We start from the raw sequence: 27,727 nt of genomic DNA, 5'->3' as shown, positions 1-27,727 counted from the left end.
AAGCTCCAGATAAATGCTAATTATTATTATTTATGGTTGAGACAAAGTGAGATATCTCTGTATCAAATTATGAACTCCACTTTGTATTTTGGGCTAACCACATATCCAAACTTGCCAGACAGCAGCCTATTATGTATTCCAGACAGCTGCCCTGCCCAGGAAAGGTGCTTGACACCTTATTGAAAGACTATCACTGAGAAGCCACCAAGACTGTGATCTGGGGCCATCAATTATGTTTCTTAACTTCTGGCCCCCAAGAAACAGTGGTTTTTCTACACTGGGGACTTAGGAACAGTGCACGTTAGGACTTTTGTTTTCAAAGACCTGGATCTTTTAAGTGCTTTCAGAATAAAGTTTTGCTGGTTAAGATATTTCTTTGCTAAGCTTGTGCTCCTTTCTTTCCTACCACATTGCCATCAGAGGGGTTCAACTAGAATCCCAGAGTGCCCACAGCCTAGATGGAGCTCTGGGGAAGCACGTAGAAGAAACTGGAGGGGAAGAGGGCCTGCGCAGATCTTACAGACCCCGATTGTGGGATCTAGAGTGGCTGGGTGGCAGCACCACACATCTCAGCAAAAGAGCATCAAAGAAGATGTCTGAAGTCTAGAACTAGAAATAGTGACGGGCCTATATACAGATCAAGTTGACTTGGCAGCATGGGGGACCAAACACCTGGTTCCACCCGCAACAGACCATACAGAGTGGTACTGGGCCAGGCTGTCACAATTATTACTATCGTTAATGCTGGGAACCAGTTTTCAGCGTAAAGCGGTGTCTGAGGCGCTGGGAGGTTGTGCGGGGGCAGCGGCCGCGTGGGTGGAGACGGGAGGGCGAAGTCGCGTCGGCTGAGGGCATGTGGATGAGGCGGCAGTGGGCGTGGTGTGGGTGACGAGGTGGAGGGGCCTGTGTGCACAGGGTGGTGGCGGCGACTGGTTGGAGGCAGGGTGACCAGACAGCAAGTGTGAAAAATCAGGACAGGGTGGTGGTGGTGGTGGGAAGTAATAGGAGCCTATATAAGAAAAAGAGGCAAAAATCGGGACAGCGGGTCACCCTAGCTGGAGGTGCAGTGGCGTCTGGTGGGTTGGGGGCCAGGACGGTGGGGCTGTGGTGGTGATGGCGGCCAGTAGGAGGGGCTGATGGTGGTGGGTGGCTGGTGGCTGTGACAGTGGCCGAGGGGCTGGACGGCGGCTGGGGAGACGGAGACGGAGAGGCAGGGGAATGGGCTGCGGGGCTCTGGTGGTGGCGGCAGCGACTGAGGAGGGCTGAGCCGCAGGAGGGGGGCGGGGTGGTGCGCGCGCTGGGGCTGTCCGACGCGGTGGTTGTTCCAGGTGAAGCAGAACCTCCCGCTTGGACTGGCCGCTGGCCAGCTCTGAGAGCCCCAACCCGCACCGCTCCCGGCTTCCCTTGCGCGGCCCCGATCGGCGCTCGCTCCCCGGCCGAACCCTCCCCGCCTCTGGGTTCCCTGATTGGTGCAAACGCGTGGTGGGCGAGGCTCTTGGCACTAGCCCCGCCTTCCCTTCTAGTGATTGGAGGGCTCCCATGTCAGTCAAGGCCGGGGCAGTGGGCGGGTGTGGCTGGGTGACCGTGGCGCTGTAGCGCGGGGGGAGGAGGGGTTGTCACGTAAGCTGCGCATTGTGTTAGGCGTAAGTGAGGTTAGTGCATTGAGTTGGTTACGCAGCGCTCCTGAGAGAGGAGCTAGCCAGCCAGCGCTGAGAGGAGGAGGCTGCCGCCGCCGCCGCCATGGAGGCGAAGCCCAGCGAGCAGCTGCTCTGCGACAGCCTCATGCTGTGGGTGAGTAAGCATGGGGCCGGGCGGCCTGACCCCTCTTGGGGCGGGCGGGGGGCTCTGGCCTGTCAGCAAGCTGCCCTGCATAAGCGATGCCCGTATCCTCCGCCCCGCATAACCTGCCCCTTGGTACCGTCACCAGCCTGTGCACCTGCCCCGGGTATTCATCCCCACGCCCGGTTAACACCGCCTCCCATTTAGTGGCCCTGGGCCGCGATCCCCGCGCTGTATCATTGCCCCTCGCCCGTGGGCTCATATCTTGTATAACGCCCCCCGCCCGCTAGAATTCCCTGCCCGTCGCTGTGGCGTTCGCTACCTTAGCAGCGTGGCTTGTATCTGTCACGGGTGGGTCTTGTCCCCTTTCCTCTCCTCAGGGGGTTTGCAGGAGGGTGTCCTTTTAAAATGCTCCTTTTATTAGATCTCTCCCTTCTATGCAGTGCCCCCTTCCCCTCACGCCCTGTGTAATATCCTCTCAGCTTACATAGCTTACACACCCTGTATAGTGCATCCAGGCCGCCCACATAAACAACTGGTTGAGTTCTTGCTTATGATGGTGTGCGTTTTGTAATGTGACAGAAGCTGGGAATACCAGGACAGAGCTAGTTCTTAGGCAGTTTCCAGGCTCTCTTGTAGACCAAAGAGGTTTAGGTGCTTTGACTAAGTGGCCAGTCTTTAGATCTGAAGCAAAACTCCCCTACCTGCTTAGTGTTGCCATCATCACTCAATATTGGGTTAGTTTCACACTGCAATTTTAAATCCACAAAGAGTAGGATTGTCCTTTACCAGCATTCTGGAAGCATTAAACTCTTCTCTCATGCTTTAACCTGTTTTGAGGTTTGGTTTTAACTCCAGACTCTCTTGATCTGTGGTATCCAGAATCTTGTTGCTTTTTCTTTTGCGGTTTCCTTTCCACCTCTTACAACAGCAGATCACAGTCCGGCTTATGAGAGTGTGATTGAAGAGGCTGACCTGCTCCGTGTGTCTCTGTCACAAGAATGACACCTTCATTCTCAGGTTCCCTTTAATGCAATCCCTCGCCCTCTGATGATAGGCTGTGCAGTTCTGTGCTTTGATTAAACATTTATAGCTATCGCTGCTTCTAAAATAAAGTCCCACAGGAGGAAGTTTTATGTTTAAAAAATGGAGATTATATGTTTAAGAGACATTTACAAACAATTTACACCCCAGAGGAGGAGAGAGACTGTTTAAAATTAATTATCCTTCTCTCCTTTTAGTCTACTGCTGTCTTTATAAAAAAAAAAAAAAAGAGTACTTGTGGCACCTTAGAGACTAACCAATTTATTTGAGCATAAGCTTTCGTGAGCTACAGCTCACTTCAAATAAATTGGTTAGTCTCTAAGGTGCCACAAGTACTCTTTTTTTTTTTTTTTTTTTTTGCGACTACAGACTATCACGGCTGCTACTCTGAATCCTCTCTTTTAAAGTTTCTCTCCACAGCTGAATGTGACTGTCAAATCTGCCCCATCATTTAAGTTACCAGAGATCTGCAACAATCTTGTCTAAAATGCTAGTGGTTTTGTGTGTGACATTAAAAAACAAACAACACAAAAAACCTCTTTGGCTACTGTCTTGAAATAATACTTGTGCAGAGTAATGTTAATTTTTAAAAAATAGTAATTTATATTTTATAATGTGTGTGTGTGAGAGAGAGAGAATTTTAATTTTTTCTAACTATTAAGTGGAAAGAAATAGGAATCGGACTTGATATGTTCTTTTACCAGCTTCTCGATTATGGTAGAAGGCTGCAGACCACTGAATTATGCATCAGCTTACGAAAGCTTATGCTCAAATAAATTGGTTAGTCTCTAAGGTGCCACAAGTACTCTACTCCTTTTCTTTTTGTGAATACAGACTAACACGGCTGCTACTCTAAAACCTGTCATAGTTAACAGGAGTGCTTTTGTGCCCTTTTAATATGCAAAGGGAAAATACTGCTTATGCTTACATCTCTGACCTAATAACCAAGGCTGTAAGAGATTGGGAAGGGAAATCTTAGAATCATAAACTTGTAGGACTGGTAGGGACCTTGAGAGGTCATCTACTCCAATCCTGTGCACTCATGGAAGAACTAAGTATTATCTAGACCATCCCTGACAGGTGTTCGTCTAACCTGCTCTTAAAAATCTTCAATGATGGAGATTCCACAACCTCCCAAGGCAATTTATTCCAGTGCTTAACTACCATGACAGGAAGTTTTTCCTCATGTCCAGTCTAAACTGCCCTTGCTGCAATTTAAGCCATTGCTTCTTGTCCTATCCTCAGAGGTTAAGGAGAACATTTTTTTCCTCCCTCTCCTTGTAACAACCTTTTATGTACTTGAAAACTGTTATCATGTCCCCTCTCAGTCTTCTCTTCTCCAGACTAAACAAACCCAGTTTTTTCAGTCTTCCCTCATAGGTTATGTTTTCTAGACCTTTAATCATTTTTGTTGCTCTTCTCTGGACTTTCTCCGATTTGTCCACATCTTTCCTGAAATGTGGCACCCAGAATTGGACAGAATACTGCAGTTGAGGCCTAATCACCATGGAGTAGAGCGGAAAAATTACATCTCGTGTCTTGCTTACAACACTCCTGCTAATACATCCCGAAATTATGTTTGCTTTTTTTGCAACAGTGTTACACTGTTGACTCATATTTTAGCTTGTGATCCACTGTGGCCCCAAGATCACTTTCTGCAGTACTCCTTCCTAGGCAGTCTTTTCCCATTTTGTATGTGTGCAACTGACTGTTCCTTCCTAGGTGTAGTACTTTGCATTTGTCTTTGTTGAATATCATCCTGTTTACTTCATACCACTTCTCCAGTTTGTCCAGGTTATTTTGAATTTTAATCCTACCCTCTAAAGTACTTGCAACCCCTCCCACCTTGGTATCATCTGCAAACTTTATATGTGTACTCTCTATACCATTATCTAAATCTTTGATGAAGTTATTGAACAGAACCAGACCCAGAACAGATCCCTGCAGAACCCCATGCGATATGCCCTTCCAGCTTGACTGAGAACTACCAGTTTTCCAACCTGTTATGTGCTCACCTTATAGTTGCTCCATCTGGGTTGTATTTCCTTAATTTGTTTATGAGAAAGTCACAGGAGACGGTATAAGGAGCCTTACAAAAATCAAGATATACTACATCTACCACTCTCCCCCCACCCCATGGCTTCTTCCGCTTGTTCCTGGATCAGGAAGCAAATTAACTGGAAGTGAAATTTTTTATAAGTAGAAAAATTGCTATTATGTTATAATTTGCATAAGAATCAAGTGACGTTTCTTGTAACGAACAAGTTATTGTTGCAATAACAATGGTTTTGGAGCAGTGGGCAGGTTTGACCATTCTCAGATACCAATATCCTTTGCATCTGATCATTATCTTTTCAGCATTAGCTTCGGTTTGGAAGCCTGTTAGATTATTAACAAAAACAATGAAAGGAAACTTACACCCAGTTAACACTTAAAGTGCAGACTTAAATTGACAAAAGCAAAAATGTAAGATCTTAAAACATTTAGTACAGTGGTTCTCAAGCTCTTCAAAATTTGCAGGGCTTCATGTGCAACAAATAATTTGATTAATCAAAATTGAACATTCTCCTTCAGTTCTGCTCATATTTTGGCTGATTTCTTGTCTCCCTAGTTGAGGACTTGCAGGTTCAAAGTGGCTTTGTCAAAAGATTTTGGTGGAACTGTATTGTACCAAATATTGAGAGACTTGCAGTAGGAATTATGTAAAGCCAGTGTTAGTTATACCAGGGCTATCTGGTCCAGAATGTTTCTTTGGAAATACTAGCCAGTTGGTGGGTGCCACATGGGAATGGGGGAGGGGAATTAATCACTCTTTAGAAGTAATTTAGAAATGCAGGGATAAAAAAATAACCAAGATAGAGATGGTTTAGCAGGACTTATAGGAAGTGGAACTCCATTTCTTACTCTTCCAACAAATTCAAACCATGTGCATGCATATATGGAGTAAAGTATTTGTAAATATATGGGTATGTTTTGATTACAGGGTCATGGAATTCAGATTCTCAATAATAGTTTAAAAATAACTTCATTTTTTTCTGCTAGCACATGCATAGTGTTACATGTTCAACATGTACAAAAATTAAATTCTGTATCTCTTTTCAGTCTGCCTTTCCTTCATCTTAGCATTGTTTCAGGGTTTTTTTTAGTTTTTTCCATTAATATACAAATAAAAATAGCCAATCCGAAGGCTCGCTGTAGCATAGATAAGAATCCAGAATTTTTTCTTAGTGCTGAAATGGGTGTGTCTAACTTATTTTTATTAGGACAGCTTTAGACATTATGGGCCTAACTCTCATTTATACCTCAGCTGTTTATACAGCTCTAATCATGGAAAGGGACCATAAAGTGAGTGTAATTATAATTTATTTCCACATAAAGTTCCCTTTAAACTGTTAGAGCAATGTAAAGGGGCCGTAGTGAAAATGAGAATCAGGCCCTGTACATTCAGATTGTTTGTGTGTTGCTATTACAGGGTGTACGTATTGCCATATGTGTGGTGGTGTGTGTTCTGGTTTTCTGGTCTTTCACTGATGTAACACGTAAGTTAGTGAATGCTTAACGGTATTAATAACCATATGCTGCTACAGTCTATGCAACTTTAATTTTCTATAACTATATCTAATATAGAATTCACTTCCAAAATAACAGTGGGGTGGGGGGAAGATGCTTTGTATTTGAAAGAATAGTTAATAGAGACTGTGAGCTATAATTATCTATAATATTAAGTGGTTTCAATTATTCTAGGTAATCATGAAAGAGAAGCTCAAGTGGTTTGTATTATCATTAGTATTGCAGAGGGATGTTCACCTTATTCATCATCTTCCTTTTGGTTATGCATTTTTACTGATGCAATCACTGTAGCATAAATACATATCCTCCATTGGGGGAGGGGAAAATGTGAATTACAAGTGTTAACTAATATTTGTACATATTGGATACCTGTTTAATATTTCAAAGTCATCACAGAATTAGTATGTTCTTCAGTCTGCTGTCTCATGGAATACTGTATTTTCAAATATAAAAAAGTTAGCTTAGTCAGATTAAGAAACATATTTTTATAAGTGCCCAGGAGAAACTGAACTTCTGTTGATCTAACATTATTACTTCCACACTAGTCCTCAAACTTAGATTTTCTGAATTGTGTCCCCAGAAAGAGAGCCTTTATTCCCTTCATATTAGGGAAACCACAATGCTTTCCACTGAGTTAAGAATGGAAATAATACCTGCAGCAACAGTCAGGGGGAAGCTATCTTTAGAGAAGACTTGTGTCATAGACACCTGTGTCACAGTGTCTTAGATATTTAAGTGCCTGGAACAATAGTATCTAGATAGTTTCTTAACATGCTAAAGTAATTGCTTCTCTTGAATTTCCTTTAGCATTGTGCTTTATATCAGAGGAGGCATGTGGCCAAATTATGCTTTTACATAGTTACTTTAGATTTACACCAGAATAACAGAACAGAATTTCTTTTTTTTTTTAGTAACATGACAAATACATACATGCAGTGCACTGACTTGCCTTTATGATGTCCAAGCATTACTTATGCCTCAGTCCTGCAAAGACACATACTTAACTTCAGGCACACGTGTAGTTCCATTGTCTCAGTGAGTCTGCTCATGTGCCTAAAGTTAAGCATGAGTGTGGTTTACCTCACACTGAAGTCAAGTGCTCAGGATCATGCCAGTAACCTACTTTCTTAGTTATGTTGACAGGAAACTTTTTTTTCTCCCTCTGTTCAGTATGTACACTTCTTATGTCTTTTAGACTGCGTTTTCACGCAAAACATATAAAACTTAACTCCTGTGATTCCAAAGTTTATGTGCTTGAGACAGTAAGTACCTAAGGAAATAGCTCTTAGCCAAGCCTTTGAGTGCTTCTACTACCTTTTTATAAGCAAAGGAGGAGAAAAGTCTTGGATATCTAGAGGAGCTATTTCATCCTCTCAAGTTCTAGCAGATGGTATTGCAGGTCAGGAATAACTCCGGCAGATGAGATTGATCACCATATTCAAGCCATCTACCTGGGCGGTTTTTAAGTTATTGTCGAGATTTATTTAGAATATATGGAAGTTGCAGTCTTAAAATCTTATTTGATCACCCACAAACCCAGGGGAAGATGCAGAGAGATTCTGCATTATAGAATGTTGAATCGCTGCCTCTGGGGAAGAAATCCTTATTTAAGATATTCTGTACTTATAGTTTCAGCCATTTGGCACTGGTAAACATTCTTAGTGTTGACTTCCTCTCTGTGAGTGGCTGCATAATGTTAGTTTGGGGCATTTTCTTAGTCCTAATCTTTTCTTTCCTCCCACTTGTAAAAAAAATCTGTAAACATTTCTATTCAAAATCTCTTTGGAGGCTAAACCTGTAGAACCTGTCCTCATAACTAATTTAGCTGTGGTAGCAGCTGGAGAGCCTCCAGATTGGATCCTTAGGTGGAAATTCGTTTTTTTCCCCCCTTCATCCAAGCACAGAAAACTAGAAACCTATCTGATAACTAGATATAAGTATGGTCCTACTTAAAAATGTATAGCTATTTGATGATGGAACATGCAACTTCTTAGGAGAAATCACATTAAGAATTATGTCGTAAGATGTGTAATACATCCTTCAAAGCATAGGCAATGCATCAGCCTAATAGTTGTGCTTCTACGTCAGAAAGTTTTTGCCCCACCCAATGGAGCAGGGAGCAAAGGTGATTTAAGTTGGATTCTGGGCTGTACTGGGTGCTAAAATGGGCCCCAGCACAAGTGAGAGCTGTTCCTGCATGCTCTAACTTGCAGGAGCCTATCAGAGATTGCCTATGGACTGCAGTGCTTGTGGCAGCCCTACACTGCACTAGGAGAATCATCCCCCTGGTCCTTTGCAGTGCCTTTGACTTCTGTAGGCTATGGGGTGGGGGATAGAATTTTCCCAGGATATATTTCTCTTCAGTGTCAGTTTAGCAAAGTTCCTGTCATTTTTCTATAAATGATTCTACTGCAAGTAATGGATCCTGCTTCCACTGAAGTCAGTTGCAAACCTCCATTGTCTTCAGAGGTCCAAAATCAGCCTGTAAATCTTGGAAAATTACTCAGACCTGTATAATATTAAAAAAACAAAACCTTGCTATTTACTTTCATATTGCCATTACCAGCAATGATGAGTTTAAAAACACACTGCGGGAGTACCAAGTATCAGAGGGGTAGCCGTCTTAGGGTACCCTAAATACTACGGAATTAGGTCGAATTTATAGAAGTCGGTTTTTTAGAAATCGGTTTTATATATCCGAGTGTGTGTGTCCCCACAGAAAATGCTCTAAGTGCATTAACTCGGCGGAGTGCTTCCACAGTACCGAGGCAAGCATAGACTTCCGGAGTGTTGCACTGTGGGTAGCTATCCCACAGTTCCCGCAGTTTCCGCTGCCCATTGGAATTCTGGGTTGAGATCCCAATGCCTGATGGGGCTAAAACATTGTCGCGGGTGGTTCTGGGTACATATCGTTAGGCCCCCCTTCCCTCCCTCCCTCGGTGAAAGCAAGGGCAGACAATCGTTTTGTGTCTTTTTTCCTGAGTTACCTGTGCAGACGCCATAGCACGGCAAGCATGGAGCCTGCTCAGGTAACCGTCACCCTATGTCTCCTGGGTGCTGACAGACGTGGTACTGCATTGCTACACAGCAGCATCAACCCCTTGCCTTGTGGCAGCAGACGGTACAATAAGACTGGTAGCCGTCATAGTCATGTCCGAGGTGCTCCTGGCCACGTCGGCCAGGAGCGCCTGGGCAGACATGGGCGCAGGGACTAAATTTGGAGTGACTTGACCAGGTCATTCTCTTTAGTCCTGCAGTCAGTCCTATTGAACCATCTTATGGTGAGCAGGCAGGCAATACGGATTGCTAGCAGTCCTACTGCATCATCTTCTGCCGGGCAGCCATGAGATGTGGATGGCATGCAGTCCTTCTGCACCGTCTGCTGCCAGCCAAAGATGTAAAAGATAGATGGAGTGGATCAAAACAAGAAATAGACCAGATTTGTTTTGTATTCATTTGCTTCCCCCCCTCCCCTGTCTAGGGGACTCATTCCTCTAGGTCACACTGCAGTCACTCACAGAGAAGGTGCAGCGAGGTAAATCTAGCCATGTATCAATCAGAGGCCAGGCTAACCTCCTTGTTCCAATAAGAACAATAACTTAGGTGCACCATTTCTTATTGGAACCCTCCGTGAAGTCCTGCCTGAAATACTCTTTGATGTAAAGCCACCCTGTTTGTTGATTTTAGCTCCCTGAAGCCAACCCTGTAAGCCATGTCGTCAGTCGCCCCTCCCTCCGTCAGAGCAACGGCAGACAATCATTCCGCGCCTTTTTTCTGTGCGGACGCCATACCAAGGCAAGCATGGAGGCCGCTCAGCTCACTTTGGCAATTAGGAGCACATTAAACACCACACGCATTATCCAGCAGTATATGCAGCACCAGAACCTGGCAGAGCGATACCGGGCGAGGAGGTGACGTCAGCGCGGTCATGTGAGTGATCAGGACATGGACACAGATTTCTCTGAAAGCATGGGCCCTGCCAATGCATGCATCATGGTGCTAATGGGGCAGGTTCATGCTGTGGAATGCCGATTCTCGGCTTGGGAAACAAGCACAGACTGGTGGGACCGCATAGTGTTGCAGGTCTGGGACAATTCCCAGTGGCTGCGAAACTTTCACATGCGTAAGGGCACTTTCATGGAACTTTGTGACTTGCTTTCCCCTGCCCTGAGGCGCATGAATACCAAGATGAGAGCAGCCCACACAGTTGAGAAGTGAGTGGCGATAGCCCTGTGGAAGCTTGCAACGCCAGACAGCTACCGGTCAGTTGGGAATCAATTTGGAGTGGGCAAATCTACTGTTGGGGCTGCTGTGATGCAAGTAGCCCATGCAATCAAAGATCTGCTGATATCAAGGGTAGTGACCCTGGGAAATGTGCAGGTCATAGTGGATGGCTTTGCTGCAATGGGATTCCCTAACTGTGGTGGGGCCATAGATGGAACCCATATCCCTATCTTGGCACCGGAGCACCAAGCTGGCATAAACCGCAAGAGGTACTTTTCAGTAGTGCTGCAAGCTCTGGTGGATCACAAGGGACGTTTCACCAACATCAACGTGGGATGGCCGGGAAAGGTACATGACTCTCGCATCTTCAGGAACTCTGGTCTGTTTCAAAAGCTGCAGGAAGGGACTTTATTCCCAGACCAGAAAATAACTGTTGGGGATGTTGAAATGCCTATATGTATCCTTGGGGACCCAGCCTACCCCTTAATGCCATGGCTCATGAAGCCGTACACAGGCAGCCTGGACAGTAGTCAGGAGCTGTTCAACTACAGGCTGAGCAAGTGCAGAATGGTGGTAGAATGTGCATTTGGACGTTTAAAGGCGCGCTGGCGCAGTTTACTGACTCGCTTAGACCTCAGCGAAACCAATATTCCCACTGTTATTACTGCTTGCTGTGTGCTCCACAATATCTGTGAGAGTAAGGGGGAGACGTTTATGGCAGGGTGGGAGGTTGAGGCAAATCGCCTGGCTGTTGGTTATGAGCAGCCAGACACCAGGGCGGTTAGAAGAGCACAGGAGGGCGCGGTACGTATCAGAGAAGCTTTGAAAACCAGTTTCATGATGGGCCAGGCTACGGTGTGAAAGTTCTGTTTGTTTCTCCTTGATGAAACCCCCCGCCCCTTGGTTCACTCTACTTCCCTGCAAGCTAACCACCCTCCCCTCCTCCCTTTAATCATTGCTTGCAGAGGCAATAAAGTCATTGTTGCTTCACATTCATGCATTCTTTATTCATTCATCACACAAATAGGGGGACGACTACCAAGGTAGCCCAGGAGGGGTGGTGGAGGAGGGAAGGAAAATGCCACACAGCACTTTAAAAGTTTACAACTTTAAAATTTATTGAATGCCAGCCTTCTTTTTTTGGGGGGGGGCAATTCTCTGTGGCGGAGTGGCTGGTTGGCCGGTTCTTGGGCATCTGGGTGTGGAGGCTATGGAACTTGGAGAGGAGGGCGGTTGGTTACACAGGGGCTGTAGTGGCAGTCTGTGCTCCAGCTGCCTTTGCTGCAGCTCAACCATACACTGGAGCATACTGGTTTGGTCCTCCAGCAGCCTCAGCATTGAATCCTGCCTCCTCTCATCACGCTGCCGCCACATTTGAGCTTCAGCCCTGTCTTCAGCCCGCCACCTCTCCTCCCGGTCATTTTGTGCTTTCCTGCACTCTGACATTATTTGCCTCCACGCATTTGTCTGTGCTCTGTCAGTGTGGGAGGACAGCATGAGCTCAGAGAACATTTCATCACGAGTGCGTTTTTTTTCTTTCTAATCTTCACTAGCCTCTGGGCAGGAGAAGATCCTGTGATCATTGAAACACATGCAGCTGGTGGAGGAAAAAAAAAGGGACAGCGGTATTTAAAAAGACACATTTTATAAAACAGTGGCTACAGTCTTTCAGGGTAAACCTTGCTGTTAACATTACATACATAGCACATGTGCTTTCATTACAAGGTCACATTTTGCCTCCCCCCACCGCGTGGCTACCCCCTCAACCCTTCCCCCTCCCCGTGGCTAACAGCGGGGAACATTTCTGTTCAGTCACAGGCAAACAGCTCAGCAGGAACGGGCTCCTCTGAATGTCCCCTGAAGAAAAGCACCCTATTTCAACCAGGAGACCATGAATGATATCTCACTCTCCTGAGGATAACACAGAGAGATAAAGAACGGATGTTGTTTGAGCACCAGCAAACATACACTGCAATGCTTTGTTGTACAATGATTCCCAAGTACGTGTTACTGGCCTGGAGTGGTAAAGTGTCCTACCATGAAGGACGCAATAAGGCTGCCCTCCCCAGAAACCTTTTGCAAAGGCTTTGGGAGTACATCCAGGAGAGCTGCGAATGCCAGGGCAAATTAATCCTTTCACATGCTTGTTTTTAAACCATGTATAGTATTTTAAAAGGTACACTCACCGGAGGTCCCTTCTCCGCCTGCTGGGTCCAGGAGGCAGCCTTGGGTGGGTTCGGGGGATACTAGCTCCAGGTCCAGGGTGAGAAACAGTTCCTAGCTGTCGGGAAAACCGGTTTCTCCGCTTGCTTGCTGTGAGCTATCTACAACCTCCTCCTCATCATCATCTTCTTCGTCCCCAAAACCTGCTTCCGTGTCGCCTCCATCTCCATTGAAGGAGTCAAACAACACGGCTGGGGTAGTGGTGGCTGAACCCCCTAAAATGGCATGCAGCTCATCATAGAAGTGGCATGTTTGGGGCTCTGACCCGGAGCGGCCATTCACCCCTCTGGTTTTCTGGTAGGCTTGCCTCAGCTCCTTAAGTTTCACGCGGCACTGCTTCGGATCCCTGTTATGGCCTCTGTCCTTCATGCCCTGGGAGATTTTGACAAAGGTTTTGGCATTTCGAAAACTGGAACAGAGTTCTGATAGCACGGATTCCTCTCCCCATACAGCGATCAGATCCCGTACCTCCCATTCAGTCCATGCTGGAGCTCTTTTGCGATTCTGGGACTCCATCATGGTCACCTCTGCTGATGAGCTCTGCATGGTCACCTGCAGCTTGCCACGCTGGCCAAACAGGAAATGAGATTCAAAAGTTCGCAGTTCTTTTCCTGTCTACCTGGCCAGTGTATCTGAGTTGAGACCGCTGTCCAGAGCGGTCACAATGGAGCACTCTGGGATAGCTCCCGGAGGCCAATACTGTCGAATTGTGTCCACAGTACCCCAAATTCGAGCCGGCAAGGCCGATTTAAGCGCTAATCCACTTGTCAGGGGTGGAGTAAGGAAATCGATTTTAAGAGCCCTTTAAGTCGAAATAAAGGGCTTCATCATGTGGACGGGTGCAGGTTTACATCGATTTAACGCTGCTAAATTCGACCTAAAGTCCTAGTGTAGACCAGGGCTTAGTCTGTATCCACAAAAATGAGGAGGAGTCTGGTGGCACCTTAAAGACTAACAGAAGTAGGCTCCTCACTAGGCTGCTCTTAAACCAAACTAAATGTATATTAGCATACCTAGAAGCAAATTAAATGGCAAAGATATACTTAGCAAGCACACAAAAAAAACTCTCAGGCAAAAGTGAGCATAGCCTCATAAGAACATAAACCGATTATCTTGGTTGCCTATGTTGCTCACAGCTATCAAAAAGTGACCCTGTACAACAAAGGAGAACAGAGAGCAAGTTCTTTTTAGCAAGTGCTTCTTTCCTTTTAATCCTAATTAGCAGCTTCTATTCCAGGAGATACCAGCATTTATAAAGTAGCACTACATGTCAGAAGGTTCATTAAGACCTTGTTTACTTACTTAAACAAGGGTTGAAAATGTTTATAGAAGTAAAGTGGTATGGCACATTGATGTGCATAGCAATCTTTAGGTATGAATGCCCATAAACTGAAAATTATGTTCTCCCAGTATAATGTCACTGGAAGTTTGAATTCAGATTTGCTCGAGCGTGACTCTTAGGCTTCTAAGCCCATCCTTACATGGGGCTGCTGTGTGTTGAGGGCTGCTCTGTTACAAGTTGAGACTAGTCCACAGCTGTTCTAGGGCTGTTTTCTCTAACTTACTTTTTATGCTACCAGGGACTACTGACTGTGTCTTTACCTACCTATTGTAATGTAGGGTAAGAACCACATCTTAATATAAAACACTCCAATTATGTTCTCTTTTTGCTTGAGCCATTTTCTGCCTGCTTATTTCAACTTAAACGCAACATCTTATGTTCTGGGCCCATGGACAATCTTTATAAAACATAATGCATAACAGTCATCTCAAGCTTCCACAGCTTGAAACAGGGTCTCCCACCACCCCTGCCTAAATAATCATACCCAAATTATGGGAGAATAGATGAATGAATCAATATTATCCAAAGGCCGGCAAATCCAAGCTTTGGCGAATGGATGGGAGAAGCAAAATTCCACCATTGATAATCCTTTCCTGAAACAGCTTTATCGTTTGTAGAGAGGTCTCCAAGGTAACCAGGACTCTACATATTTCACGGCTTTATAAATTGAAGTCAACACGTTAAAACTGTACTCAGAAATTAACTAGAGGCCAGTCAGAGCATGGAGCAGAAGTGTTGTCTGCGAATCTGTAGCAATAACAGGAATCCACAAAGCAGATGATCAGACACTTGACACAGTGTATCCCAGACTGTGCATGTAAAAATGTCTATTGAAGCACTGTCAGTGTTGGAGGTATGCATGTGACTTCTAGGATTTTTTTTTAAAAGGCCCCAGAGGCGATCCCGGCAATTACAGGCCAGTAAGCCTAACTTCAGTACCAGGCAAATTGGTTGAAACTGTAGTAAAGAACAGAATTATCAGACACATAGATGAACACGATTTGTTGGGAAAGAGTCAACATGGTTTTTGTAAAGGGAAATCATGCCCCATTAATTGACTAGAATTCTTTGAAAGGGCCAACAAGCATGTGGACAACGGTAATGCAGTGTATAAAGTGTACATAGATTTTCAGAAAGCCTTTGACAAGGTCCCTCACTAAAGGCTCTTAAGCAAAGTAAGTTGTCATGGGATAAGAGGGAAGGTAGTTTCATGGATCAGCAACTGGTTAAAATATAGGAAACAAAGGGTAGGAATAAATGGACAGTTTTCAGATTTGAGAGGGGTAAATAGTGGTGTCCCCCAGGGATTTGTACGGAGACCAGTCCTATTCAACATATTCATAAATTATCTGGAAAAAGGGGTAAACAGTGAGGTGGCAAAATTTGCAGATGATACAAAATTGCTCAAGACAGTTAATTCCGAAGCAGACTACCAAGAGTTACAAAGGGACCTCACAAAACTGGATGACTGGGCAACAAAATGGCAGATGAAATTCAGTGTTAATATAGGCAAAACATATTATATTGGAAAACATAATCCCAACTATACGTATAAAATGATGGGATCTAAATTAGCTATTACCACTCAAGAAAGAGATCTTGGAGTCATTGTGGATAGTTCTCTGAAAACATCCACTCAATATGCAGTGGCAGTTAAAAAAGTGAACAGAATGTTGGGAATCATGAAGAAAGGGATAGATAGAAAATATCATATTGCCTCCATATAAATCCGTGGTATGCGCGCATCTTGAATACTGTGTACAGATCTGGTTGCCCTGTCCCAAAAAAACATATATTGGAATTAGAAAAGTTACAGAAAAGGGCAACAAATTATTAGGGGCATGGAGCAGCTTCCATATGAGAAGAGATTAATAAAACTGGGACTTTTCAGCTTGGAAAAACGATGAGTAAGGGGGGAAATGATAGAGGTCTATAAAATCATGACTGGTGTGGAGAAAGTAGATCAGGAATAAGAACTAGAGGTCACCAAATGAAATTAATAGGCAGCAGGTTTCAAACAAACAAAAGGAAGTTTTTCTTCACACAGTACAGTTAACTTGTGGAATTCTTTGCCAGAGGATGTTGTGAAGGCGAAGACTATAACAAGGTTCAAAAAAGAACTAGATAAGTTCTTGGAGGGTAGGTCCATCAGTGGCTATTAGCCAGACTGGGCAGGGATGGTGTCCCTAGCCTCTGCTTGCCAGAAGCTAGGAATGGGCAACGGGATGGATCACTTGGTGATTACCTGTTCTGTTCATTCCCTCTGAAAGCCCCTGGCATTGGCCACTGTCAGAAGACAGGATATGGGGCTAGATGGACTTTTGGTCTGACCCAGTACGGCCGTTTTTATGTTCTTATGTTTTGTGCTACTCCTGGTGGAGCATAACAGAACACTGTCCCTTGCACTGGGCTCATGATTTAGCAACTATTGAACCCTTAGATATAAACTCTTAGGGGCAGGGATTGTCACTGTGTGTGTGTGTCATAAATATAAAGGGAAGGGTAAACCCCTTTAAAATCCCTCCTGGCCAGGAAAAAAAAAACTTCTCACCTGTAAAGAGAAAAGGAGTACTTGTGGCACCTTAGAGACTAACCAATTTATTCGTGAGCTACAACTCACTTCATCGGATGCATACCGTGGAAACTGCAGCAAACTTCATATACACATAGAGAACATGAAACAATACCTCCTCCCACCCCACTGTCCTGCTGGTAATAGCTTATCTAAAGTGATCATCAAGTTGGGCCATTTCCAGCACAAATCCAGGTTTTCTCACCCTCCACCCCCCCACACACAAACTCACTCTCCTGCTGGTAATAGCCCATCCAAAGTGACAACTCTCTACACAATGTGCATGATAATCAAGTTGGGCCATTTCCTGCACAAATCCAGGTTCTCTCACCCCCCTCCAAAAAACACACACACAAACTCACTCTCCTGCTGGTAATAGCTCATCCAAAGTGACCACTCTCCCTACAATGTGCATGGTAATCAAGGTGGGCCATGTCCAGCACAAATCCAGGCTTTCTCACCCCCCCCCCCTTTTTTTTTCTGACACACACACACACACACACACCCACCCACCCACCCCCCTCTGCCGGCAATAGCTCATCCAAACTGACCACTCTCCAAATTTAAATCCAAGTTTAACCAGAACGTCTGGGGGGGGGGGTAGGAAAAAACAAGGGGAAATAGGCTACCTTGCATAATGACTTAGCCACTTCCAGTCTCTGTTTAAGCCTAAATTAATAGTATCCAATTTGCAAATGAATTCCAATTCAGCAGTTTCTCGCTGGAGTCTGGATTTGAAGGTTTTTGTTTTAAGATAGCGACCTTCATTTCTGTGATTGCGTGACCAGAGAGATTGAAGTGTTCTCCGACTGGTTTATGAATGTTATAATTCTTGACATCTGATTTGTGTCCATTTATTCTTTTACGTAGAGACTGTCCAGTTTGACCAGTGTAAATGGCAGAGGGGCATTGCTGGCACATGATGGCATAGATCACATTGGTGGATGTGCAGGTGAACAAGCCTCTGATAGTGTGGCTGATGTTATTAGGCCCTGTGATGGTGTCCCCTGAATAGATATGTGGGCACAGTTGGCAACGGGCTTTGTTGCAAGGATAAGTTCCTGGGTTAGAGGTTCTGTTGTGTGGTATGTGGTTGTTGGTGAGTATTTGCTTCAGGTTGCGGGGCTGTCTGTAGGCAAGGACTGTCCTGTCTCCCAAGATTTGTGAGAGTGTTGGGTCATCCTTTAGGATAGGTTGTAGATCCTTAATAATGCGTTGGAGGGGTTTTAGTTGGGGGCTGAAGGTGACGGCTAGTGGCGTTCTGTTATTTTCTTTGTTAGGCCTGTCCTGTAGTAGGTAACTTCTGGGAACTCTTCTGGCTCTATCAATCTGTTTCTTCACTTCCGCATGTGGGTATTGTAGTTGTAAGAAAGCTTGACAGAGATCTTGTAGGTGTTTGTCTCTGTCTGAGGGGTTGGAGCAAATGCGGTTGTATCACAGAGCTTGGCTGTAGACGATGGATCGTGTGGTGTGGTCATAACTATTTTACATTTGGGGACAATGTATACCTTCAGATCAGCGGCACTGCTATGGGTACCCGCATGGCCCCACAGTATGCCAACATTTTTATGGCTGATTTAGAACAACGCTTCCTCAGCTCTCGTCCCCTAAAGCCCCTACTCTACTTGCGCTATATTGATGACATCTTCATCATCTGGACCCATGGAAAAGATGGAATTCCACCATGATTCCCTTGAGGAATTCCACCATGATTTCAACAACTTCCATCCCACCATCAACCTCAGCCTGGTCCAGTCCACACAAGAGATCCACTTCCTGGACACTACAGTGCTAATAAACAATGGTCACATAAACACCACCCTATACCGGAAACCTACTGACCGCTATTCCTACCTACATGCCTCCAGCTTTCACCCTGACCACACCACACGATCCATCGTCTACAGCCAAGCTTAGTTTACAATGACAGATAGGAATACCACTACTATGAAAAAACACTAGGTCAGCATATTTGAATATTTTAAACCAATATTGGTAATTGCTTTTCTGTCAAAGTATTGAGCAGAAATAGTTTATTGGCTTAGTTTACACATTTAGTTTGTGGAAGGGATTTTCATGTTCCAGACAACTTAAAATAAAGAGGCATCTTACTAAAGGTTCATACTAGGGAAAAATAGAGAAGTGTATCTAATTTCCTGTCTCTTTCTATGTTGAACTGGAAACATATTATTTGCCTTTCTTTAGTTGCAGACGTTTAATGCCTCTGGACCCTGCAAAGATGTTCAAGACTTGACAAATGGTGTTGCAATGGCACAGGTACTTCATCAAATGTAAGTTGACAGTTAAGTTCAAAAAGTATATATCAAATTACTCTATGATCTTATTTACTCTTTTACCATAGTACGAGATATTCAGAATAACAAAGTATATCTTCCTAGAAAATGTTACATATCTCAACTTGTATGATATGGGTGTTGTAACTGAGCGAAAAAGATGCCTTTATGGTGTCACAGTGGGGTTGATACTGACTGAATATCAACAACATGATAGAGTGGATGGTTTGGAGTAATTTCTCCACCCTCTTCTCCTCTGAGCTTTTAGTTTGGTTTTTTTAGTATAAGCATAGCTGAAGCACAGATTTTCCCTTCTGTCCCATAGATTGTTCAGAACTAGTTTGCGATGGAAAATTGATTTGTTACAGAATATGTTTGCAGTATTGTTGTAGTTGTGTTGGTCTCAGGATATGAGAGAGACAAGATGGGTGAGTTAATATCTTTTATTGGCCCAATTTCTGTTGGTGAAATAGAGAAGCTTTTGAGCTCCAAAGAGCTCTTCTTCAGGAGTTTGAAAGCTTGTCTCTTTCACCAACAGAAGTTGGTCCAATAAAAGATATTAACTCACCCACCTTGTCTCTCTTATTACAGAATAGTCTAATGGGAAAAGGTTTTGGGAGCATACATTGAATCTTTGTGTCTTGTTCATGGTGGAAAAAATGATATGGAATACAAACATTAGGATCATCTCTGTTCTCTTTTCTGTTTGTGTCTTCATGAATTGTTTTTGTTTTCTCAGTTAATTAATTGGGACAAACTATCCCTAAATTCCCAATAGCAGTACTCATGGAACTAGATGCAGGTCAGAATGTGCAAGGAGTACAAGATCATAATTAATTTCTCTTGACACCATTTTCATGGATATCAGTGCTTGAGTCCTTGCTCTACTTTCTTTTTAGAGAGAGGAACTGGAAATTCAGCCTACATGTCTTTGTGTAGTACTGCTATTGGGTTTGCCTAACTCCTTGACCCTTATGTTTTATGGGTAATTGGGAGCTTTTATAGTTCAAGTACTGAAGCGGTCATGGGAAAACCCCTATTTAAAAATGGGAGGGATATTGAAAATATTTTTCTGTCCTTCTGCTAAGATTACAACAGTGAATTGGGATTAGAATGGCGGAGTGGAGTCAAACACTAGTGGACATGTCACTTTGGTGGCATGCACACTGTTTGAAACTGCAGTCAGCTCAGACACAAGATCATAATATCATACTGTCCCTGAAATAATGTTATGCCTCAACTCAGCATTGTGACTTTACTGCTGGCTCAGATACGAAAAGAACGGTTTAATGCGGAGCCATATACTGTTTAAAAACACAGTTTTGGTGATTAGCAAGTTGATAAGTGTAAGCAGGTGTCTTTCCCAACTTGCTCCAAAACACACTACACACATGTTATATAAGGGCAAAGATAACCACCTGCTTAGGGTTTGGCTTTAACAAAATGATTCAAAGTGAAGTTACACAACTTTAAGCCCAAAATTACTCCTTCGGTTTGACTGCTCTTAGGGTTGCTCCCCGAGGACTGGTTAGCCTGGATCCTCTGACCAAAGGGACAGCACCCACTTCTGTATCTTGGCTGGGTTAACAAACTGCACCTACCACAATCAGCAGAGATTAGTTAGCGTCTTCCTGCTGTAACTACATCCTCACAGTTTGACAACGAACCATTGATAACTGCTCTTTGAGTACGGTGTCTCAGCCAGTTCTTCACCCACTTTATAGTAGTTTCTTCTCAACCACATTTCCCTAGTTTGCTTATGAGAACATCTTGTGGGACTGTGACAAGAGCCTTACTAAAATCAAGATGCGTCATGTATACTGTTTCCCCCAGCATGGTAGGCCAGTGACCCTGTCAAAGAAAGAAATTCAGTTGGTTTGGCATGATTTGTTTTTGACAAACCCATGCTGGCTATTCCTTATAACACTTTTCAGAGGAACAGCCGTGTTAGTCTGTATTCGCAAAAAGAAAAGGAGTACTTGTGGCACCTTAGAGACTAACCAATTAGCTCATGCTCAAATAAATTGGTTAGTCTCTAAGGTGCCACAAGTACTCCTTTCCTTATAACACTGTTATTCTCCAAGTGCTTACAAATTGATTGTTTAATAACTTATTCCAATATTGTTAAATGGTTCCATTGGTAAAGTAATAGCATGCATATGGACTGGCCTTTAAAGTCTCTCAAAGTCTCTTAATGAGAGCAAGATCCATTCAGTGGGACAACTTTATATTAGTGGCTCTGAAAAGAAATAGAAAAAGTTATGTAAAATGACAATCTAGAACAAATAACTTTTTCTTTCCTAATTCCATTGACTAATTAAACTGCTATAGGATAAGTGTTTAAATATGTTTACTCTAACTGTAATTGCTCTAGCTGGCTTTTGTCAGTTCAGATTTTTTTTAAATTGTTTATTCTAAACAGAAACATGATTTTTTTTGTCTGATGTTACAAAGCACAAAAACTAGGCACAGTAAAGAAATATTTTAGATATTTGTGTTTTAATTCACTATATTCTTGAAGCCTCAAAATTTCTTCTGCCCTGCAGAGTGGAGTGTCTTCTAAGGAATCTCCTTCCTTCGAAATTTTTAAGGTCAGGCTTGACAAAGCCCTGGCTGGGATGATTTAGTTGGGGATTGGTCCTGCTTTGAGCAGAGGGTTGGACTAGATGACCTCCTGAGGTCCCTTCCAACCCTGATATTCTGTGATTCTCTGATACCTAGCTTCCATGTCTTGTTCAGTAGAATTCACTCTCCAGGACAGAAAATTTCCAAGAATGTACCTCTTCAGATACTGTAGTGAATTTTCTAATATAAAACTAATGCTGGAGGTCTGATGTCTTATTTGAATTATGCCATTTTAATGTTTAGTAAATACATTTTATTTTTATTCTAGAGATGTTGCCTGGTTTGATGAATCATGGCTAAGCCGTATTAAAGAAGATGTTGGTGACAATTGGAGAATAAAGGTACCAAAAATGAAAGTTGGCAAAAGCTATTTGCAGTTGCTTAGGATGATTTTTCCTGAGTTTATCTAATATTACTATGTTGTAGTGTTGGGTGCGTGTGTGTGTGTGTGTGTGTGTGTGTGTCAAAAAGAGCAATAATTAACACATATATTCAAATTATATGTAACCGACTTGAACATATTTTACTATGATCTATGCTTCACATGCAGTTCCTTTCTCATCTTAATTTTGTCCCAGCCTCATTAAATATTTTTGTCATAAAACTACAGTGTACATTTTTTTTAAATGAAAAATAAAATGCAGTCAGATTATACTTTTGTTTTTTATCAGAGAAAAGTATCTATTCTTAATAGTAGCATATAACCAATGTTATCTTTTATACACTGTTAGGCCAGTAATCTGAAAAAGGTTCTGCAAGGAATTATGGACTACTATCATGAGGTATGGAAAAAGCAGCAGTTTTGTTGTTTTTGTTCATATAACACATAAGGATTGGTCTTTTTTGCTAAAGTTAATCCTGACTCTAGAATAATACTTACCTGTTCCTATAATGATACTCTTTTTGTGAAATGTATGTTTATCGCGTGGTATAAATGAAAATTCTCTCAATATAGAAATACTGAGGCCGCGTGTAAAACTTGTTTGGGTGGAGTGATGGGTATTTCTCAAGCATGCTATGACTTGACCAAGTAATAGAAACTCTGTAGAACTCAACACTGTGAATTTACACTGTCTAGTCCATTATGTTTTTAGCAGCAGACATGTTCAGCCAGCTGCAAATGAAATTCTCTACAACCTGGTTCTGCCTCTTTACTACGACATTAATGATTGCACATCCTGCAGAAACATGCTTGCTGCCATATAAGAAGAAAGTGAGGCTTTTGATATTGCATATTTATAAAAGCATCCTTTTGTGGAAAAGTATGCGACCTTATTTGGCTTTAAAAGCTAACTAGAGCTAGGCCTTATAACTATTTGGATGAGAAATCCCAGGAGGGGAGAGAACATCCTGTGAAACAATTTGTGCTGCTGCTCTTAGGTTCTGCAAATAGAAAAAACTGATTCTCTTAGCTTCATGGGTAGCCTGAAAGCTTTTAATATTTTGCGTGGTTTTTTTTTTTTGAAAGAAGCAAGGATAATCTTATTTGATATTTATTCACTTAGTTACTTTTCTCCACAGTACGCTTTCAAAATCAGTATTTATTTTTGCCAGAATCCACTTACTCATTGGATAATTTTGCTTTACTCGTGACTGAGAGATAGTCACTTCTATTCAAAGCTCCTTATTGTCACTTTCCAAAGCAATCTCTTGGGCTAAAATTTCAAATCTCTGTTCTAAGACTCAACGCAAATTGTTCTGGAAAACTTGCAGGGAGGGGGCGAAAAAAAAACTTGAATAAATTGATCAGACACTTAAATAAATGCACATTCAGGTTTTGACAAAATAATAATTTGATCACAGTACTTTTTCTGTTAGATTGTTAAGAAAAGGATACTAAATGACAACTGTTAATACACCACCCAACCTTGAGCCTTGAATTGCTATAAAGTGAGGCAGTTTAAAGTTAAGATTCCCACAATAACCCTAATTCTGCCTGCTTGAACGCTTTTTTTTTAAACAAAAAGATATTTCATTCTGTGATTATGTGCAAGATAACCAGCTTCCATTTGACAAACACAATATAATAATGAAAACAAACAACTTTTTTATGTCCTTCTCTCCCACTAAGATTGTCAATTGTGTTTATCTAATACAGCTATCACCAACCAGTCGATCGTGATCGACTGGTCTATCCTGGAGGATCTCCCAGTCGATCACAATCTCCAGTGTGCAGCTGGGCTGCTGCCAAGATAGGCTCCCTGCTGCCCCGGCCCCACGCCGCTCCTGGAAGCGGCCAGCGCAGCCTGGGGGTGGGGGGTCAGGGGTCTCCCGCCACACGCTGCTCCTGCCTGTAAGCACTGTCCCCACAGCTCCCTTTGGCTGGGAATGGGGAGCTGTGGGGGCGGTGCCTGCAGAGGGGGCATCACACACAGCCACATGCTCCCTGCCCCCAGGGGCTGCATTGGCCCTTTCCAGGAGTGGCATGGGGCCAAGGTAGGCAGAGAGCCTGCCTTAGTGGCAGCCATGCTGCGCCACTGACCGGGAGCCATTGGAGATAAGTGCTGCCCCACGGGAGGTTGCACCCCAGCCCTGAGCCCCCTCCTGGAGCCAGCACCCCGAGTCCCTTCTTGCACCCTGAACCCCCTCCTGCACCCTAAGCCCCAGCCCTGACCCTCCTCCCAGGATGAGCACCTCCACCCCTTCCTGCATCCCAGCCCTGACCCACCTCCCAGAGCCAGCACCCCGAATCCCCTCCTACACCCCAACACTCTGCCCCAGTCTGGAGCCCCCTCCTGCACCCAAACTCCCTCCCAGAGCTTGCACTCCTCACCCCCTCCTGCATCCCAACCCTCTGCCCCAGGCTCAGCCTAGAGCCCCCTCCCACATTGTGAAACTCTCGGCCCCAGCCCAGAGCCCTCATCCCTTTCCGAACCCCAACCCCCTGCCCCAGCCTGGTGAAAGCGAGTGAAGCTGTGGGAGAGCGAATGAGGGGGAGGGCGGGGTGGAATGGAGTGAGTGGGATGGGACTTTGGGGAAGGGACGGGGCCTCAGGGAGCGGGCAGGGTAGATCGTGGGTTGACCTTAAATTCAAAAAGTGATCTTGGGTGTAAAAAGGTTGGAGACCATTGATGTAAAATGTAGAAACAGTATTTTGTATTACTGCTCACCTGTTCCAGGAACATGTAACTAGTGATCATATAATACTTATGTGCAGGGGGCTGAGCAGGTATAAAACCCCTGAATTTTGTGCAGTTAGTGCATTGCTATTGCATATCCATTTTAAGGAACTCATCACCGTAGAATCTAGGTGTAATGTAGGCCTTTTTGTATTAACATATAGTATGGCACATTTTCATGGGTGGTGTATATGTGTTTTGGGTGCGTGGTTTTTTTTTTTTTTAGGGGGTTTTCCTGGAGATACTGCTTTAAAGCTATACATCCCTCCAGCTGTTTTGTTTTTCTAGGCCTTATCAAATTTCTTACTATTTTTCTTCATAGTCTTATTTCCTTAATTCAGTATTGCTATCTGAGTATGTTACCATTAGCAAAAGGCTGGGTGACAGACTAAGTAGTTCTTCTGTGTATAGTAACTCAAAGTGGTGTCTAGGGTCTTTCCTCCTCTGTCTCCAAAGATCATATTTACCTCCAGTAATATTTCCAGTTTTTTTGTCCAGACTGTGTTTCCCAGGCCAGATCTTTTTTTGCATGATAGATTAATATGTATATGGATGCTAAATCTTCATCATGCATATAATTGAAATGCCAAACTTATCTTTTATATTTTGCAGTTTTTAGGCCAGCAGATTTCAGAAGAACTTGTTCCTGACTTAAATCAGATATCTGAACATTCAGATCCTACAGAGCTGGGCAGGTTACTGCAGCTTATTTTAGGTTGTGCAGTCAACTGTGAAAAGAAACAAGGTACATGCTGTTTTCACCTGTTGAAACTATACCTAGGAACAACCTCCTGAGGCAACCCTTACTGTAGGAAATAGCAAATAGTAGCACACATACAGAATAAGATGGAATTGATGTCACATTTAAAAAATACTTTCTGTTCCTGAATCAAACAGTAGGTTTTAGCCTCTTTCTGCTAATGTGTTATACAATATTATTATCATAAACTCTTTGAAATTGGAGTTTGTGAAAACTAATAATAACTTTAGAAAGTGTCTGCATTCAGGTTCTTAGCTTGGCGTCAAATATTTTTTGTTAAAAGTGAACTGGAAAGTGACTTTTACATTTATTACTTATACTTTATAAAATCCTGGATTGATAACAAAATATGTGCCCAAGCATAAAATTTACAAATGAATAACTTAAACTATTGGTTTTAAAATGTATCTCTTATTTATCTGTAAAGGTCTAAGATGATTGCTTTTTGGTTGTTAATGCCCACATAAGCACCCATTACAGTGCAGGAAAACGCTTTGATCATTAATTAAATGACTTTTTTTTATTGAAAGTCTCTTTTGCATCAGTGATTATTTAGCAAAGTGGTATCATCTTGCATTGAGAATTAAAACATTTAGTGATGACATTTCATCTACCACGGTTCGTGTGCTATCTCAGTGACAAGTGTTTCTCCACCAAAAAATTTGAAAACTCAAACAAACCAAATAAAGCTGACACAGTAGGGTCAAATGTAAACTGGCAAAACTTTGGAAATGTAGATATTTAAAGGCTTTTCACTCCTCTGTACATACTGTAAATTTTAGAAGTACTCATAGTAAATAAGGTGTTAAATTGTTCTAATATGTCATGTGTTGTAAAATTTACAACTTTCATGCTGGAATGAAAAGCCTTAGTTTGAATTTTGGTCTCCTGTGAGTTTAAATGAAGCCCTTCTGTCTTAAATAGTAGTTTAATTTTGTGTTGTGAAATGGTGTAAATAGAAACTACAGCTTTTGCAATGCATAACATAAGCTATCTGTGCTATAAAACAACAGGTGCCTTTGTGGAAAAAGTTGTATTGTAAAGCTTTAGATCTGGTCGGTCAGTCTTCTTTTTTCTTAGTTAGCAGTCAAAAACATTTTGCAGTAATATTCTAGTCCTAGTATGTTCAAAGGGCCAAATTTTCTCTTGGCTATGTGTCTACCTCGGAAGGAAAACTTTGTCCTTAATCTAATCTTGCAAACTTCCGTATGATACAACCCATTGAAATTATGTGAGTAAACGTATGGGAGAATTGGGCCTATGTATATAGGGCCTCACTCCATATTTACTAATATGTCAGCATCACTGAAACTATTCTTAATAAGAGCAATAACTTTTTTGGAAATGATTTGTCATAGAATTATCATGTTCTTTGTTACATTGATGTCTGCTTTGTGGAAAGGGCAGAACATATGCCACTTCAAGCCATTTTATGGTAAATGTTGTCATAAGTAAATTATTGCAAATACTTTTTCGCCATTACAGAACATATACAAAATATAATGACCCTAGAAGAGTCTGTTCAACATGTTGTTATGGCTGCTATTCAAGAGGTAAGTAATAATTCATGTATAAACAGGAAATCTTGAATATAAATATATAGAGCCAGATCTTTACACCCTGCCCCTCTTCCCTTTCCAGCTGTTTTGCATTGATCACCAGGAAAAAGGAACCAGAAAGCTTCCTTAAAGGCAGTTGGGCATTCCCCGTGTGTCTTGTAAACAGCTCTATGCTATCTGTTCTCAATTCAGCTCTTGTGCCAGAGCACACTTTGTGTTCTGGGGATCCTTACTTGAGTGTTGGTCCTTAGAGGGCTGTTAAAAGCAGATGGAAGTTAGGGCAGCCCTTAAACTGCTCTGACTTCTGCACGGGACCAGCTCTCCTGAACTTCTTTTTCCCATGGGACCTTACCTAGCAGTTCTCTAAGTTTGGTAAAGTCTGCTTCTTTGAAGTCTGTTTTACTTGGAGCTCTTTGATTTAATTGGGGTTGGTCCTGATTTAGTTGGGGTTGGTCCTGCTTTGAGCAGGGGGTTGGACGAGATGACCTCCTGAGGTCTCTTCCAACCCTAATCTTCTATGATTCTACTAACACCTATCCTGCACTGAAAATATATCCAGTAATAAAACCTAATACAACTTTAGTTTCGATAGTTAAGAAACCAGTTGTGTTTAAGG

The 27,727-nt window shown here is 42.9% G+C and overlaps 1 protein-coding gene across 5 annotated transcripts in view; it reads left to right on the top strand.

Moving 5' to 3' along the window:
* The first annotated feature begins 1,624 nt into the window (after window positions 1-1,624).
* HOOK1 (hook microtubule tethering protein 1) overlaps window positions 1,625-27,727 on the top strand; it is a 57,668-nt gene continuing 31,565 nt past the window's right edge. For 2 of the 5 annotated variants that reach the window (XM_073357522.2, XM_073357526.2), the window contains exons 1-6: window positions 1,625-1,791; window positions 18,960-19,045; window positions 21,942-22,014; window positions 22,405-22,455; window positions 25,405-25,537; window positions 27,038-27,105. In XM_073357522.2, the coding sequence (XP_073213623.2) occupies window positions 1,741-1,791; window positions 18,960-19,045; window positions 21,942-22,014; window positions 22,405-22,455; window positions 25,405-25,537; window positions 27,038-27,105 (462 nt within the window). In that variant the 5' untranslated portion in view covers window positions 1,625-1,740. Of the gene's footprint in view, window positions 1,792-17,632; window positions 17,707-18,959; window positions 19,046-21,941; window positions 22,015-22,404; window positions 22,456-22,581; window positions 22,887-25,404; window positions 25,538-27,037; window positions 27,106-27,727 lie in introns of those variants that run through there. The other 3 variants (XM_073357524.2, XM_073357523.2, XM_073357525.2) reach the window with 3 other exon arrangements.

Source organism: Lepidochelys kempii, chromosome 8 (assembly GCF_965140285.1).
Source record: "Lepidochelys kempii isolate rLepKem1 chromosome 8, rLepKem1.hap1, whole genome shotgun sequence".
In the NCBI taxonomy this organism is placed as follows: Eukaryota; Metazoa; Chordata; order Testudines; family Cheloniidae; genus Lepidochelys; species Lepidochelys kempii.
The sequence above is the reverse complement of the archived record's forward strand: the minus strand, read 5'-3'. Positions and strand labels throughout refer to the sequence as shown.